Raw genomic sequence first — 18,686 nt, 5'->3', positions numbered from 1 at the left:
TATGCGAAACTGTATGTTTAGTTGCATTTGACTGGAAAAACAAGCGGGCCAGGAAGCTTCATACCTTTTTAGTTATTCATAGTTAGGTGTGTCTTTCTGTTATTTGATTAAGTTTTATTTGATTAAGTTTCTTTCTGTTATTTTTATATTGTGTTTATATGTTTTTATTACTATTTTCCTAACACACACATATTTATATACAAATATGGTATTGCATGATCCTTTTTGTTTTTTTTTTTAAAGAAGTACCCGATATAATATTATGAAGTTTGGACTTAGAAGTGTAAGAAATAGCATGAAATGAGCAAGCTACTGGACCCTAATTGAGAGGAGTCTTAGGAGTTTCCTGAAAAGATAGAAGGATTGTCAAGGACCAAATAGCAATGAGAGAGTTTTCTGGGACCAAGAAACAAGAAAGATAAAAACTCTGATGAAGTCTCAAGAGTTATTTACGGGAAATTGAAATGAATATAGGCTAGAAGTTATTATAATAGGGACCTTGATGAGATGGTTCCTAAGACTAAATCTTAGCTGGGACCTAATCGTAATTTTAATAAATTCCGGGATGTTACGCCTGACCAGGAAAAAAAAATAAATATAATATTCTGAAACTTGTTAAATTGTGGGTGCATAACTCTGTGTTCTTGTTTTCGAGTTCATCAATTGCTTTCTTCTCCCAAATGAAAACAGAAAAGAAAAAAAAACGGTTAGGATTTATGATCATCTTAATTTCATTCGCATGTTAATATGTGTAACACACACATAATACTATTAAGCCAATTCAATAAAGTTAAAGAGAACCTTGTTTGAAAGTTTTATTTCCAACTTTTTAATAAATGTTTTTTTTATAATAAAAAGGATAATATACTAACACAAATAATCCATGTAGACACTTGGCTACACATTTGCCACGTCGTTAGACCGGGAAAGTTTAGTTTGTGGAGACATATATATTGCGTCTTATAAAAATATTGATATTTATGGACTGTGGCTTTAAATATTTGTTAAGTTAATACAAAGGTAAAGTCTATCACGTAATTACTTAAGAAACAACATATATTTATAATCAATATATTATAAAAATCACATATTTTTAAATTTTATATGTTTTAGATTTTTTAAGAAATCTAAATGTTATATTTTTATCATTTTTAAATCATATTTTTGTTTCTCAATTAGGATAGAAGCATTAGACCACTCCAATAGAATTTCTCCACTTGAGAGCAAAACCATGATCACGTTTTCTTCTTTACTGGTAGAAGTTTTACCTAAATGAATACCAAAAACATAAAAATATTTCAATTTATGTATATTTTTTAGAATATTAAAAGTAATTTTTTCCTTCTAATTTTATGGGGTTTCAAATTTTAATGTAGTCTAAGTGACTTCCGATTTAAAACCACTACCCAAATCCAGCTTCAAAATGCATTCGTTGAGTCATAATATATGACCTATAGTGAATTTCTTTCAGGATTCATCTTCATGTATTTTACTTTCTAAGATGATTGTACTAAATACCCAATTAGTATATATTTTGCTCCCTTTTCAGTTAGTCTCCTTCATTCATCATCTTATTAAAATCATTATATCGGTATTTCACAACTTAAATCAAGATAGAAAGATAGAATAACATTAACTTTATTTCCATGTTAGATGGGGGGTATCCTTGCTAAACTTGTAGAGGATGAAGCCCAAAGTTTAGTGAACTTGGTGAAAAATGAAGCTCAATATTTATGTTGCTTCAATAGTTATGTTCAAGAATATGAGCAGGCAAAGGAAAGATTGAATGCAAAACTTGAAGATGTAAGGAGAATAATTGATCAAGCTAGTGGTGTTTCTCTTATCACATCTGTAGCCCTACAATGGACACGTAAAGCTGAAGAACTCATTGATGTTGACACTAAGAAAGAGAAATGTGACTTGTGTCGTAATTGCTGGCATCAATATCAGAAAGGCAAAGACTTGGCGAAGCGGACTCTAGATATTGACAAACTTCTAGAGGGATGTAACTTTGACATAGTAGCAAGTCCAATTGATCTTCCAGGTATAAAGTACCATTGCCTACCAAATTTCATGCATTTTGAGAGTAGAAAGTCAACATTTGAAGAACTTAAAAAGGCACTAGAAGATGAAGAAAACAATATGATTGGATTGCAAGGCTTAGGGGGAACAGGCAAAACCTCAATGGCAACAGAAGTAGGTGCTAAATTAGAAGGATCCATATTTGAAAAAGTCATCTTTCTTGTTGTCTCTAAGCTTCCAGATTTCAAAAAGTTGCAAGGTGAAATTGCTAGGAATTTGGGTTTGGAATTCAAGGATGAAGCGGAAGAAGTACTCCATCACAAAATATTGACCAAAATCAAAGCATCAAAAGAAAAACTTCTTATAGTACTAGATGATGTGTGGATGGAGTTTGATCCCACAAAGGAATTGGGGATTCCTCCTCATCACCTGCACAAGGGTTGTACTATATTGATAACGACCCGGAGCAAAGAGATTTGTGCAAAAATGGGATGCCAAAGACAAGTTTGTCTAGATAAATTGACCCCCAAGGAAGCATTGCCACTTTTCCTCAAGAATACTAATAGTTCCTCTAATTTGCAGAGTTTAGCACAAAAAATTGTGGAACATTGCCGCGGAGTACCGGTTGTAATTGTAGCTGTAGCAAGATCATTAAAAGATCAACCTTCTATAGTTTGGAAGGAAGCCTTGAGGAACTTGCAAAGTGGTGAGTCAATATTTAATGTTTGTGAAGAAGATTTGAAGAAGGTCTATGAAGGTTTGAAGCTGAGCTATGATAATTTGAAAAATGAAAAAGCCAGAAAGCTCCTATTGATATCTTCTCTATTCCCTGAAGATTCTAATATTCCTATGGATTTTTTAATTAGAATTGGTGTAGGAATGGGCCCTTTTGGTGAGGAAGTTGATGACTACAGCAAAAGAAGAAGAAAAGCACTTGATGCTATAGTGGAACTCCTAGGTTCTTCTTTATTGTTGAATGCGAAGAGGGAACGTGTAAAGATGCATGATTTGGTTCATGAAGTAGCCATATTGATAGGAGAAAAGGATATTCAATTTGTTATTGAATCTAAACAGCCTAAGAAGGGCTTGCAATGTTTATTTTGGGAAGGCAATTGCTTTCCAAGACACTTTGATGGTAGAAACCTTGAGGTTTTACTTTGGGTTCTAGATAACTCAGAGGATTTGGAAGTCCCTGATACATTCTTTACAGTGATGAAAAATCTCAAAGTTTGGTTTCTACGGAGTGAAGCTCTCTATCGAACTTCAGCCCCATCACTATTTTTGTCAATTCAGTCATTACAAAATATTCGAACTCTCAGGATAAAAAATTTTGAATTATGCAATAGCATCTCTATGTTGGGAAGGTTACCAAATCTTGAGAGTCTATGGTTTGATGATTGTTCAATTATTAAATCACCTGGGGAAAATTTTGAGTTAGAGAAGTTGAGATTCTTAAGGATAGAAAATTGTGAAATCAATATGAGCAATCCTTTTGAACTGGTTGAAGCATGCCCAAAGCTAGAGGAGTTGACTTTTTTGAGTAATAAGTATGATGAGAAGGAAATAGAAAATACAATTTCTCATAAAGCATCTTTTCATATGTTACCGAAGTTACAGATATATCAAATATCTTGTGATCGTCAGGGTGAATTTTTAGATTATTTTGAGCGATGTCGTTCCCTGTCAAGATGCTTTAAGCCAAAGAATTTAAGGCACGTCATCTCTGAGGCAACATTTTGGCAACTTGCTGAAACAGCTGAGCTTCTCATATTAGAGGGTCATAGAGAAACAAAGCAGAAAAATCTTATCCCTGATATTGTTCTAGTAGACAACAAAGGCATGACTGACTTGATCATTCTTAAATTGGATTCTTGGCCTGAAATGCAATGTCTCATTGATGCTGTGAACAATCGCTTTGACGTGAAGAATGCTTTTTCCAATTTAGTTGGACTATATCTTTCTAAAATGGGACTGAGCAATATATTATTTAGTGGCCACTATAACCTGTGTCATCTGAAGACCTTGAAACTGGACGAGTGTCCAAAGCTAACGTCAATTTTCCTCCCATCCACTGCTCAAAGTCTTTTGCAGTTAGAAGAGTTGAACATTGACAGATGTGATGCATTGAAATGCATTGTAGAAGATAAGAGTTCAAGAGGGGAAATAGCTTGTGATGATGGTGACAATGATCAAAAGAGCTATGACACTTTGTTTCCAAAATTTAAAATTCTTGAAATTGATAGTTGTCACAATTTAGAAATAATATTGCCAATCCTTCTTGGTGGATGGCCTTTGGAAAGAATAACCATATGGCGGTGCAAGAAGTTGAAATATATATTTGATAAATTCCAAGAGGTCAATGTTATGCTCCCCTCTCTGGAAAGAATGACACTTGTTAGACTACCAAGTCTGGTTGGTGTTTTCAGGGAGTATGAAAAATCCATCTCTTTGTCACCGCAACAGCCAGGACCGACACCTCCAAGCACCAAGACATGCTCTTTCTCTTGGGCTCAAGTATGTTGTTTTAAATCAAAGGCCACACTTGAAGAGGCTGATGGTGCTGTTTCTACAAGGACATTGCTTGACGAAGAAATCCCACAGGTATGATAAGCTCGCTTCACTACTTATGTTCAGATTTCTTTTACATTGAAGTCTCTCTCTTGTGAATTATACATTGTTAATTTACAATTAAATAAAATAAGGTATGAGTGTTAAAAATGTTTACCGTGATCCTTGGTATGATACATTATTTAAAATTAATTTGTAAGTACTTGTTTTTGCATGATTGACTGAATCTGTAACAAAATTTTGTAAATAGATCTTTTTATAACAATTGTTCCTCGGTAAAAATTCACGTACATAAACATATTCATGCGCATGCAACAATGCCTTTTGTTGCAAGAAATATAGTTAACAATGCTTAACACATAAAAAATTTATGATATATCTTTGTTGAATTTCTTGAAATTATAATCGGATAATGATAGTTTCCTAGATTTCAACCAAATTACACATCATCTACAACAAAAATCTTCATTACCTCTAAGTTATTTTCCTAGTTTAGATATCTATGAGCATTATGATTGCGTAAACAACAATGTCTTTTTGAAGGGATTACTTGCATCAAAGAAATGGATTGATACTGCTCCTACACCTGGGAGACAACTAGCACTCCATGTTGCTGGTCATATCAGGAAGATGACACTTGCATATCTCTCTTCAAATTCAGTATCAACTTTGTTCACTTTATCTATGGCATCAGCGATATCATGGGAAGAATTGACAATCAGGGGTTATTATAGGCTGAAGCACTTGGTAACGAGCGAGGGGGATGATTATAAAAATGAAATCAATTGCAGTTCCATTTTCCCAAAGTTACAGAAACTTGAAATCTCATCGTGCAAGGGCTTGGAATTTTTATTTCTGCCTGCAATATCTATAGAAATTAAGAATTTAAAGTCCTTGACTATTGATGATGCTCCTCAGCTAACATATGTTATTGAGAAATACCAGCATCAGCATCGTTTATCCAATCAAAATCAGAATGACGAGTGGCACTTCGATCTCCCTGCTTTGGAGGTCCTCGATTTACAGGAAGTACGTAAGTTCAGCAGCATTGGTCCCATGAATTATAAAATGGTGTCACCATCTCTACCACACGTTTGTTCAGACAAAGCACAACTGAATTTGAATACCACAAAGGTAACTCTCTCTCTCTCTCTCTGTGTTTTTTTTTTGGTGACAGAAAAGGGCACGGCCTTGAGTAATGCTCTCTTTTTGTCTTGATGTTGTTAGTTCTCTATTGATATCCTTACTCAAAAGTGAAATATAAAAAAAAATGAGGTTTGAAAACACTTCATAAAATTTTTTTTGCCTGTGATTGATACTTAATTTGCGAAATTTCTTGAAATTATAGTTGGATAAAGAGAGTGTAAAAATATAGTCAGATGAAAATTGACTACATGATGTGCTAGTTTTCTAGATTTCATGCGTGTCTACAAATATCACTTGAAAATTCAACTGTGTGCGTATGTAGATATCAAGTGTCAAAAAGAAATATATCACGGATACAATGAAACACTTTATAAATTTTTTTTTGTTAATGACCACGAATTTTAAAAGTTTCAAAAAAGAAATTAAGATCATTGGTTAGAATTAAATGTTTTATATTGATTCTTTTCTATATTCTTCATTTTTCAAGTACATAAATTTAACCACTTCAATTCTTGTTTTTAATATTTTCAATATTCATATTTTCAATTTTTTTAATACCTAAATTTCTTTTTTCCCCCCCAATTACTCAACTTCGATGTTTTCAACATTCATTTAGTTTCTTTTGTATTGAAAGCAGTAAAAAGAGTAGTAAGTAGATAAAAGTATTGAAAACATTGAAATAGCAGAATTACAAAAATTAATGTCGATTAGTAAGAAAATCATCTCAACAAAACTTTTGATTTCAACCAAGGAGTTTGATCCATACTTGATATTTTTAAAATTCACAGTCCTTTATATAATTAATATTTATAGGAGATTGTTTGGTTAAAAAATGTTTATAGAAGATGCTTAAATGTCATTTTTACATACAAACATTAATTATTTTGATACAAAAAATCCAATTATTTATGGATTTTCTAATATGCTAATCCTTTTACATTAATTTTTTGTTTATTAATATTAACCAAATGTGGCGTTTTAACTCAAAAGGGTGATAAAGACGAACATTTAAAAATGAACATATTACACAACAAATTATATTAATTTATAAATACGTTGATCATATTGTCATTGTGAAGTGAAACATATATTAATTTGACACAATCATTTATGAATATTCTAATATAGCAAGCTTTTAGATTAGTTGATTGTCGAGCCATTATAAATTAGAATATTAGAATGGAGCACAATAATTCAAAGGGTTAGATTCAAGAAAGACGATGAACACATGACAACGAGAGATATAATAAATTTATTTTTGGGAATAATTAAGACAAGGTATCAAAATAATCTACTTTTTGGTTAAATTGATGCATATTGACACTTTATGAAGACTCATAATTATCGTTGTTTTGATATATTGTTATGCTTTGATATTATTTAATTTGCTGTACATTACTGCATATAAAAATTTTACTTATGGTTTGTTTTCGTATAAGAATGATCTATTTTACTGATTGATGTTACGTTAAAAATATTTTGAAATATTATGTACTACTGTATATTCGAATTTTACGTATTGTTTGTTTTGGAATAAGAATGATTTATTTTCTTGATTTAACTATGCATTGATTTGTGTTTGTAGGAATTAGATGCATCCACCGAAGGAGTTCCTCCTTTCCTTGTAGCTCAAAGCCTTTTGGTGCAATCATCGAAGAATTTAAGGAAAATAAAACTTAAGGAATGTGGGAACTTAATATCACTGTCAACTCTCTCCATTGCGGCCTCAACAATTTCGTTGGAAAGTTTGGGAATCTGGGAATGTCATAAACTGAAGTGCATCACAACACATGAGGGAGATGCTCAAGCTGATAATAAGAATTATTGTTCCATTTTTCCAACACTAGAGAAACTGGAAATCAAGGATTGCAAGGAATTGGAATTTGTATTTCAATCATCAATATCCGGCGGCCTTCAAAAATTGAAGTCTTTGACTATTTGGGAAGTTCCTGAACTAAAATATGTTGTTGGGAACTACCAGCAAGATCAGCAAAATGAAGAGCTGCATTTCGAGCTCCTTGCTTTGGAGACCCTCTCCATCAAAGATGCGCCAAAGATCAAAAGCATTTGCGCCAAGAATTATAAGATGGTGCTGTCATCTCTTCAGAATGTTGTGATGGTGCATTGCAGCATTAAATCTTTCGATGATTATGACATGGTGAATTTGACGACTTCAGAGGTACACTCTCTTTTAACTTCTGTGCATATGATTTGTTCTGTTTTGATCATGTTAATTACAAATGGAGTATAATTTGATCAAAATGAAATTATTTATGACCGTCTTTATATGTTGAGCTTTTTTTGTGTGTGCTCAATTTAGCTTTTAGATTAATTTTTTATTAACAAATATTGAATTAATTCTTGCCTAACAACTTGGGTGATATTAATATATGGTTACCAATAAAGACTTTGAATAAAAAAAAAAAAGGTTATGAATGGATTATGCAAATTATCATGTAAAATTACGTCATTTAGCTCGATATATATATATTTGGGAAAATGAAACTTTTATTACTCAAAATTTCAACCCGTTGGTGTTTTAATTAGCATTAATTTGGTGTTAATGATTTCAAAATGTCAGAAAATATATCTCAAGCTTTGAGTGCCTTATTGACATCAATACAATTTCAGTTAATGTGCTGTGTTCTTTTTTTAACCACTCTTATACTTAGGTATGTGGATAATTTAATTATTTATTTAATGAAATTGTATGGACCAAGTTAATATTAAATAAAACATTTGGGTCAAATTGCAAATCTTTTATCTTTATCCATATGTCGGATAGAATAACACACACAAAGGCAATAATCATTTCAAATTGAAAATATTTTTTTTCCATTATAAACTTTTTACGTAATTTTTTATTAACAAATTATCAAATGGAATGGGGCGTAAGGGAGCTCATAAAGAGTTGAATTAAGTTTTTATTTGCTCTGATATTATTTGTTGTATATGATATGACTACATAAACAATTTACATACTCAAATTTTACTGATTGTTTTTTTCAATAGATCTTCAATGATTGTTTGTTTTGGAATAAGAATGATTTGTTTTACTAATTTTTGCTATGTTGAAAATATCTTTGATTTATTATGTATTATTATATATTTCAATCTTGCATATTGTTTATTTTAAAATAAGAGTGATTTATTCTGTTGGTGATGGATATAACTTTTTAAAGATTTGTGTTTGTAGGAATTAAATTCATCTACAGGTAGAGTTACTTCTTTCCATGCATCTCAAGTCTTATTATGTATTAATGTATATTTAAATTTTATATATTGTTTGTTTTGGAATGAGAATGATTTATTATGCATTGATTTGTGTTTGTAGGAATTAGATGCATCCACAGAAGGAGTTCCTCCTTTCCTTGTAGCTCAAAGCCTTTTGGTGCAATCACTGAAGAATTTAAGAGAAATAAAACTTAAGGAATGTGGGAACTTAATATCACTGTCAACTCTCTCCATTGCGGCCTCAACAATTTCGTTGGAAAGTTTGGGAATCTGGGAATGTCATAAACTGAAGTGCATCACAACACATGAGGGAGATGCTCAAGCTGATAATAAGAATTATTGTTCCATTTTTCCAACACTAGAGAAACTGGAAATCAAGGATTGCAAGGAATTGGAATTTGTATTTCAATCATCAATATCCGGCGGCCTTCAAAAATTGAAGTCTTTGACTATTTGGGAAGTTCCTGAACTAAAATATGTTGTTGGGAACTACCAGCAAGATCAGCAAAATGAAGAGCTGCATTTCGAGCTCCCTGCTTTGGAGACCCTCTCCATCAAAGATGCGCCAAAGATCAAAAGCATTTGCGCCAAGAATTATGACATGGTGAGTTGTTGAGTTGTAGCATTAAATCTTTCGATGATTATGATATGGTGAATTTGACGATCTCAGAGGTACACTCTCTTTAACTTCTGTGCATATGATTTGTTCTGTTTTGATAATGTTAATTACAAATGGAGTATAATTTGATCAAAATGAAATTATTTATGGCCGTCTTTATATATTGAGTGTTTTTTTCACTCAATTTAGCTTTTAGATTAATTATTTATTAACAAATATTGACTTAATTGTTGCCTAACAAGGGTGATATTGTTATATGGTTACCAATAAAGACTTCAAAATGAATGGATTATGCAAATTAACATGTAAAATTACGTCATTTAGTTCCATATATATATTTGGCAAAATGAAACTTTTATTACTCAAAAGTTTCAACCCGTTTGGTGTTTTAATTAGCATTAATTTGGTCTTAATGATTTCAAAATATCAGATAAAATATATCTCAAGCTTTGAGTGCCTTATTGACATCAATACAATTTCATTTAATGTGCCGTGTTCTTTTTTTAACCACTCCTATACCTTATACTTAGGTATGGGGATAATTTAATTATTTATTTAATGAAATTGTATGGACCAAGTTAATATTAAATAAAACATTTGGGTCAAATCTTTTACAGATTCCGATCTTTATCCATGTGTGGAACAGAATAACACACATAAAAGCAATAATCATTTTAAATTGAAAAGACTTTCTTTTCCATTATAAACATTTTATGTAATTTTTTATTAACAAATTATCAAATGGAATGGGGCGTAGGGGAGCTCATAAAGAGTTGACTTAAGTTTTTATTTGCTCTGATGTTATTTGTTGTATACGATATGACTACATAAAAAATTTACATTCTCAAATTTTACTGATTGTTTTTTCTAATAAATCTTCACTGATTGTTTGTTTTGGAATAAGAATGATTTATTTTGCTAATTGTTGTTATGTTAAAAATATCTTTGATTTGTTACGTATCATTATATATTCCAATCTTGCATATTGTTTATTTTAAAATAAGAGTGATTTATTTCGTTGGTGATAGATATAACTTTTTAAAGATTTGTGTTTGTAGGAATTAAATTCATCTACAGGTAGAGTTTCTCCTTTCCATGCATCTCAAATATTGTCGGTGCAATCATTGAAGAATGTTAGAAAAGTAAACCTATGGAGATGTTGCAACTTGATATCATTGTCAACTCTATCCCTTGCCTCAACAATTTTGTGGGAAGATTTGAAAATATGGGAATGTCATCAACTGAAGTGCATTGTAGAAGATGAGGCAGATGCTGGAACTCACATGAAATACAATTATTCCATTTTTTCAAAGTTGAAAACTTTACACGTTTTAGACTGCAACGCATTGGAATATTTATTCCCAGCATATGCTTTCACATGCTTTCATATGCTTTCGTCCATTATTTTGGGAGAGTTTTCAGAGTTTACAAGACCTTTCAAAGAATTTTTATTTTGTTGCCATACGAAACAACTGGGAAAAAAGGTATGACTCTGTTCGACTTCTCTTGCTTGTGTTAATATATCCCCAATTGATAAGTTATATTATAATAATATTTTCCCTACTTCATTCATATGATCTCGTAAGGAAGTTGAAAAAATAATATTATCTCACTAATCCTCTATTTTTGTAAACTATAAGGGCTTTTTTTTTTTTGGTTGTTTTCAGACAACATGTTTGAAAAAATAACATTTATATTTAAAACTCAAATTTATTTGTTTCTTCTGAATTTTTATTTAGTAGTTTCGGTCACTGTAAACTCTACCAAGATTTTGTTCAAACTGGACTGCCCATTTTAAAGTTCTTTTTGTTAGAAAAATAAATTTGGAATTGATTTATTTTTTTATGGATTTTGTAGGCAGTGGAGATGTGCGGTCAAACTCCAAAAACTCTAATAGTTTGGAACTCCAAAATAAAAGAAATTGTTGATTTGACACATTTGAAGACAGAACAAAATGGGGATGGACTTGAACCATTGACATCAAGTTTCCAAAAGTTGATGTTGCAAAATCTAAGTGAGTTGGTGAATATATGTGCGGGGCCTAAACATATCATATACTTCCATAGTCTTCAGGAGCTAGCCATTTGTAGATGCAAAAAGCTTAGAGTTATCTTCCCTCCATGTATGGTGAGAAGCCTACCAATGTTGCAGAAGCTAGATATATCAAAATGTGAAGAATTAGTAAGCATTGTTGAAGAAGATTATGAAACAAATGATGATGCTCATTATTTGTGCCATGAACTATGCTTTCCCAACTTAGAACAAGTCTCTGTGAATGATTGTGACAAATTGAGGTACTTGTTCTCTATCACTATTTCTGGTATCATTCCAAAATTAAGATGTCTTCAGATAGAAAAAGCCTATGAGCTTGAGCATGTACTAGTAAGGCAAGGTGATATGAAAGAGATGGTCATGAAGGATGTGCTTCCACAGCTAACTCATTTGAAACTGATGGATCTTCCCAACCTTGTTAGCATCTGCCATGGGATAGATTTTCAAATTTTGAAAGTAGATGATGACACAAAAGTGTCTAAATGTCCGAGCTTTTCTTTTTATGGTATGTATTAAGAGAAGTAATTTATTCTTTATAAAATTGAAAATTATTATGAGTTTTATAACAACATTAAAAATCCTACTTGCAGAAATTTCAACTAGCCAGCTTCAAGCAAACCTTGAAACAACACATTCTCAAATGGAAGAAAAAGTAGAGGAGAAGCTTTCTTCTCATCTCAATACCAAACAATCTTTAAATATGGGAGAAGCAACACCACAATCCCTCGTGAAGGTATGATTTTGATTGCTAATGGCATCATTTTACTGCTTCTCCATTGTCCCCATCATGATTATATGTACGTCTAATTGTTTAAATTCTATCCTTTTGATGAGAAAAACAGAGTTTGATGAGAAAAACACGTGTGTTTTCCCATTGCTTAATGAATTTGACATAAGCTGGAAAAGAAAAAACTTGAAGTTACAGCGTATTGAAGAAACAATACATTCCACTATGGTAATCAGCATGTTACTTAAAAAAAAAAAAAAAACCAAAAGCGACATCATCATCATTTGATTGAATTTTTTTGCCACATCATTCTGTTCAAATTTTATAAGGTGATAAACTTTAAGATTTATTTTAATTTTGTTAAGCACTGGGTGGGAAATTTGAAATAAAAATTAATAAATAATAATATTTCTTCTAATAAAAGAAATAAATAAAATTACTGTCAAACCTTATTCTAGGGTCACTAATTAAATTAAAGATGTTTAGCCATTTAAGAACCACTTATAACCCCTTAGAATCCCAAAAAGATCAACAATTAACTTTTTCCCCAAAAAACTTAAGTTGCTATCACCTGTTGTTGAGATGAGATTTTCTGAGATACTTTAAAGATTTATAACTAATTCAATATAGTTATAAAAATAGTGGTTCCAAGCTCTAATTTTAGCTCTTGAAAAGCTTTTTGTTCTGACTAATTCTTAACTTTTTCCCCACACCGTACTACATTTGAAACCATTGAAGCCTTTAAATTAATCAATGTTCACTTTTATACCGTAAAGCATGCCGGCTGAACAGGGCTTTACTAATTTCATTTTGTGTTTAAACTTATGATAGAGACTTGCTACTAAAACTTAAAGCTCATTACTAAATCTTAACCAAAACTAAACTTCCTCTTACTAAAACTATGCTATCCAAAACAGGACCTAAGTGAAAAGCTTATAAAATTTAATATTTTTATTGCCAGTCACTTTAAAAGACTCATCAGACCCAAGCTAGGAGCCTTTCGACGTGCCTTTGGTGTAGTTTGGGAATCTAAAACAATTGTTCCCTGTTATAACATGTCAAAACAGTAACATTTAAACCTCTTTAAGTTACAACATTTTAATTCCATAAACATCTACATGGCGCTGTCCAAACAGCGGATAAGAATTAAAGTTCACAAAGCTAATGCTTTGATATTCCCATTGCCTATCCAATCACTATATATAGGAGCCGCTACACCCTTTGCATGCGTAGTTCATCCACTTTTAAAGTGTTGGACAGCCTTCCATTTACATTCTCAAATTTTCCAAATTCATAAACTCCTCTTAAAAATACATTTAGGGGTTTAGACTTTAGATCCATCCAAACTTAATTCTCTCCCTACCAGTTACTTTGGCCGAACAAGGGAGCAGAATAAAACTTAGTTCCCACTTAGATATAAATTTAGTACATAATTAAACATTATAACAGTGGGAAAAATTCAGCTTCCCAGTTCCAGATTTCAGCTCCTATAAGAGAAGTCAAATAATAATAGTCCCCTGAAACAAAAGCTCCAGATTCAAAAATCCACTTCTTCTCACACAAATCAACATGCATGGAATAAAATGAACCCCTACAAGCTTTGATCCATCATCTAAAAACCAGATTTAAACCTCTCATGTATTTGAAGAACACACAGCCACTGGAAAAAATATTGATGGAATAAGGTTTAAGCTCCTTACTTGGTCTAAACGTTCGGCTGCAAGTGAGGGGAGAGCTTTCTTTCTTCTTCGATCACTTCTTTGCCTCCCCCCAGCTCGCTCTTTCTTTGCTGTTGCAAGGGCGAAAATGAATGTGAGGCAACATACATACATAAATATATATATATTTTACTTATTCCTTGCAAGTTTACCCCATGAGCTTCTTACTTTGGCATTTAATGAATCCCAACCCAACAAATCTGATGCTCTTCTTTTTTGGACAAGTTCACCACGTACAATGCTATTTAAATTGGGCTATGCATTGATCCAATTTCCTTTTTAGGTTTGAGAAAGTGAAATTGCTGTTGTACCTATCACTAATAAGTACTCCCTTGGTCCTTTCTATGAAAGCAAGAAATTTGAATTGCCCAAGTTCTTTTTATAAAAGCCTACCTAGGGTTATCTGAACATTTAATATGCTCTTATCATTTTTGTCCCTAATTAATTTTATACATTGTATTAATTAAAAAGTTGACAACTTGACATATTAAATTCTCTTTCATACTTTCTTTTATTATTACTTTATTTCTCTTTCTTGCTTACCCCCTTATAAATAAGGGTATACTAAAAAAAAGGTATTTCTCATATATTTATTATTTTTAATTAATTTTATTATTTTCTTAAATCGTATAATTTAGTTATCATGTTCTTTTTAACTGAACTTTCCCATTAAATTTCAAAAACTAGTCTAGGACACTTGATATGAAGTTTTTTTAACTTAACTTCTCCAAGCTCCTAAAATAATTTTTCTAAAACTTTAAGGCTGAGCATTAGCCTCTAACTATTTTCACGTCAATTTTTTTTAATAAATAGGCCCTTCTCTCCCATAAATTGGTTTAAAATTATTAAGTTATTTTTGGAAAATATAAGCCCCTTCATAATATTTCTAAATTCTCAAAACAATATTTCATAATATTTTTCACATTTTTCCTAGGCCTTAAATAATTTTAATAATTATTTTTCTTTTTATTTCCTTAAATTCTCATATAAAATAGGCTTTTTGATCAATATATAATTCATTTTTGAGACATTTATATTCTAAATAAGAATAAATATTCATTTAGTCTTTTAATTTTATATAGAGTTTCAATTTGATCCTTTAACTTTAAAAAGTATATTTTTTAATCATTTAATCCTAAAATTATTAACAAAAAAGATAACATTAAAATCTTAAATATTAATAAAACATTCTCAAATGTTAATTTAATTTTCGAAACAACCATAATTGTTACAAAAAATATCATCTAAGTCTAATAATTTTAGAATTAAAGGACTAAAAATATACTTTTTAAAGTTAATGGACCAAATTAAAATCTTGTATAAAGTTAAAGAATCAAATATATACTTTAGTCTTTAAATAATGTCCCTAAACATCAGATGTGCTTTGAAAATCTTTTCTCTACTTTTTGGGATTTCTCTCTAATTTTTGGGCATCTTTTTATAATTATAATTTTGCTCTATATTGTCTTATTTAAACTTTTTCTTTCCAACTTTTGGGTCAACTTAACTTATTTAACCAGTATTCAAAATTCAAATGTTATAATTACTACTAAATATTAGCTAAAAATTAATTCTTTTTCATGCTGAATAATTAGAACTGATTTAAGAAAGATACCAGCAAAACTAAGATTAAATGATTTTTATTTATAGATTTTTATTCTTTATTTATGTCTCTATTACACAATAATTTTCTTTCCGTGCTTTACAGTTGTGATATGAACCCAATTATGTTTTTTCCCCCTAAAAAATCTGGTTGCTAGTAGAAAAACATATAATTTGAAGGGGATATTTAAAATACCAACAATAAAATCTAACACACATAGATATAGTGTGTATATTCCAAATTTTTGATGAATTTGACAAGAACTAGAGCTCGTTTTTATCGTTGGATTCAAAAAATTTTTAAGACTTATTTGTTAGCCAATCTCCGTAAAGCTTCTTTTTATATATTGGGGTGTTGGTTAGAGTACAAAGAAAGCAACTACACTAATTTATGATCATTGTTTTATATGGCCATTGGTTTCTAATAGAAGGCGCCAATTCATGCAAGTCCCAACCTCACTGTTCTTCCTACAAGAGACAACACTCATGCAAGTGCCGAAATTTTTGAAGAGGGAGAGGGAGAGGAAGGTAAAATATTGATGTGTTTGTTTTGTAGAAAATACTGGTTGATGGTGCTCGAATTTTGGGTTTTACAGAAAGTGTGATAACATCTCGACGTCCTCAAATAAGTGGCATGAAGTCTAGCAATTCGTTATTAGAGGAGGAGTCCAAAACCTCTATTGATGGTACTTGTTGCTTTCTTTAAATGAGGTATTTCATCATTTGTTTTGATATAATAATAATTTTTTCATAGATAACCCAGCTGTGCCACCTGAAACAATTATTTCAAACGAGCAAACTTCTAAGGCAATCTTGCCATTGAGTCCTATGTCAACAAAAGCTTCAACAAGCCTCAATCAAAGTCTTTCAACCGTTCTCCCCAAGCCTTCCAATGGTGATTTTCTTTGTTGTCATCTTATAGTGACATTTCATTCAAGTTTTATTCATACATAGTAGAAGCTAACCTTGCTACAGCGAGTGTCACTAACCTTGCAGAAGACTCTAGTCTATGCCTCATTAGTGATTCTACCTATTATAAATCTTCATTTGCTTTTGCAATTACATTTTGGATTGTTTTCATTTTAGCATTATATTTCTTGATTAATTTAGGAAGAAATCTTCAGAATGACGTTGAAACCACTAACCAACAAACTTCTACAGTTACAGATGATGTTCAAGCTTCTCACAAATCCCTTGGCCATACTGCCGTCTCAAGTGGAAGTGGTAATATAAGAGTTGATACAGGTAACCTAATACACAAAAGGAATAGGAATATTATTTAAATGTATTCATGCAAACATATGAAAGGTAAATTATTCGGGTTTTAATATAAGAAATTGGAAAAATCTTCCATCGTACATGATTGTTCCAAATTTTCTTTTTATGGTATGCATTCGAAGAAGCCAGTCATTAATTCAAATTGAAAATTATTATGTACTTGCAGAAACTACAACCACTCAATTTTCTGATGACTGTAAAAATCAAGATTATTCTAAGGTTTGGGAAGAGACAGAGCAGAATCTTTTTTCCCATACAAATGGAAGACAAGCCTTAGAACCCCAACAATCCACAGCTGGTTCCTCAAATTTCAAAAGAGTATATCTCATTTCATTGCTGTACATATATTATTTTTGTTAATGGCATTTTATTACTTTCTTTTGTCACCAGCATGATTATGTCTACAAGCTTTAATCATATGCCACCATGCATTCACTAGTATAGCATATTCATTTTCTTTCTCTTTCTTTGTTTCAAAGTTATCTTGAAGCAAACCAGGATTTTTTACTCTAAATGTTGGCATAAAAATTTGAATTTGATGTCATATTTGAAAACCGAATAAAACTACAATCATATACAGAGACACGTGCACATTTTCATTCATAACTAAACTTTTTTATCATGTGGCGTTGGTTAGGGTACTAACAAAGATGCAAAGGAAATCGTTGAAGAGGGTCTTATTTTTGAGAAGCCAAAGATGACAAATTTATCATCTGATTCAAATGTAATAGGACAATCAGCATGTTTTATCTCTTTATCTGTTTATGAAGGGAATATCTAAGTATTATAAACAAAACCGGTCCATAAAATGCACCTTCAAAAGTTATATTGTTATTATCATTATCATCATCATCTTTTACCTGTAGATTATTATTCTTTATTCATGCTAGCTTGTTCGAACTTTTGCCTTTTATATATTTATCTTTCACATAGGACGAATTGGTGGGCAAAGTGGCGAGAAATGAAAGAACCATGATCGATCCACAACAATCTACATTGGGCTCACATAGCTTTACAAAGGTACATTGGATGGTATATCAAATGCAGCCTAAAAAATAAGTAGTAACCATTTTGTTTGGTGCAGGTTAATTTAAAAAAAAAAAAAAGTGGTATTCAAGTACACCTCAGAGCCAAAATTCAAAAGAAAACTGAAACATCAACTAATTGATTTAATTAGAACTAATAAAAGTAATATGAACTACAAACGTAGCATTTAGTTCCTTATAGAATTAATACTCAAATGTGACTTATTGTTATTTCTAAGATCAATACATATATTTATGCTAGATATTTGAACTTATGTCCCTCTCATATTTATCTTCACATAGGATGAGTCAGTCAACAAAGAAGTGAAAACAGAATCAATAATCATGATAGAGCCTCAGTCAGTCAAAAGAAGAAACGACAAGATATGATATACGATCTCACGAGGATGAAGAAGAGGAAGAGGAAAGAGAAGGTAACATATATATTAGTGTCTTGTCTTATAAGTAATATATTGGTTACTTATTTTGGGCTTTGCAGGTGGCTTGATAACTATCCGACATCGTCAAAGTGACATAAAAGCAAAGAACTCTTTCCTAAAAGAAAAGCCTAAGACTTCCATTCATGGTACGATAATCAATTGCTTTCTATAAATGAAATCTTTTATCCTTAGATCATTTGACAACTATATTTTCTGTACACATGTTTTCATAGGAGACCCATTTGTGCCATGCAC

At 31.2% G+C, this 18,686-nt stretch overlaps 1 protein-coding gene across 1 annotated transcript; it reads left to right on the top strand.

Annotated features, from left to right (window-relative positions):
- The first annotated feature begins 1,653 nt into the window (after positions 1-1,653).
- Positions 1,654-18,499, top strand: LOC114721246 (uncharacterized). The gene is made up of 11 exons (XM_028907084.1): positions 1,654-4,623; positions 5,134-5,619; positions 7,322-7,915; positions 9,071-9,574; positions 11,447-12,146; positions 12,232-12,374; positions 16,117-16,216; positions 16,443-16,583; positions 16,799-16,933; positions 17,133-17,185; positions 18,491-18,499. Exons 1-11 carry the CDS (start codon positions 1,654-1,656, stop codon positions 18,497-18,499), a joined length of 5,835 nt encoding a protein of 1,944 aa, XP_028762917.1.
- The last annotated feature ends 187 nt before the right edge of the window (positions 18,500-18,686 follow it).

This window comes from Neltuma alba, unplaced genomic scaffold (genome assembly GCF_004799145.2).
Source record: "Neltuma alba isolate B1F8T4 unplaced genomic scaffold, ASM479914v2 tig00002282_pilon, whole genome shotgun sequence".
Classification (NCBI taxonomy): Eukaryota; Viridiplantae; Streptophyta; class Magnoliopsida; order Fabales; family Fabaceae; genus Neltuma; species Neltuma alba.
This window is presented reverse-complemented; position numbering and strand designations above follow the sequence as displayed.

Excerpts from the sequence above, each read along its gene's own strand:
- LOC114721246 (XM_028907084.1), top strand. The coding sequence starts at position 1,654 with ATGGGGGGTATCCTTGCTAAACTTGTAGAGGATGAAGCCCAAAGTTTA. Across the intron at positions 4,624-5,133 it reads TTGACGAAGAAATCCCACAG|GGATTACTTGCATCAAAGAA; the intron begins GTATGATAAGCT and ends GTCTTTTTGAAG. Across the intron at positions 16,934-17,132 it reads TAATATAAGAGTTGATACAG|AAACTACAACCACTCAATTT; the intron begins GTAACCTAATAC and ends ATGTACTTGCAG.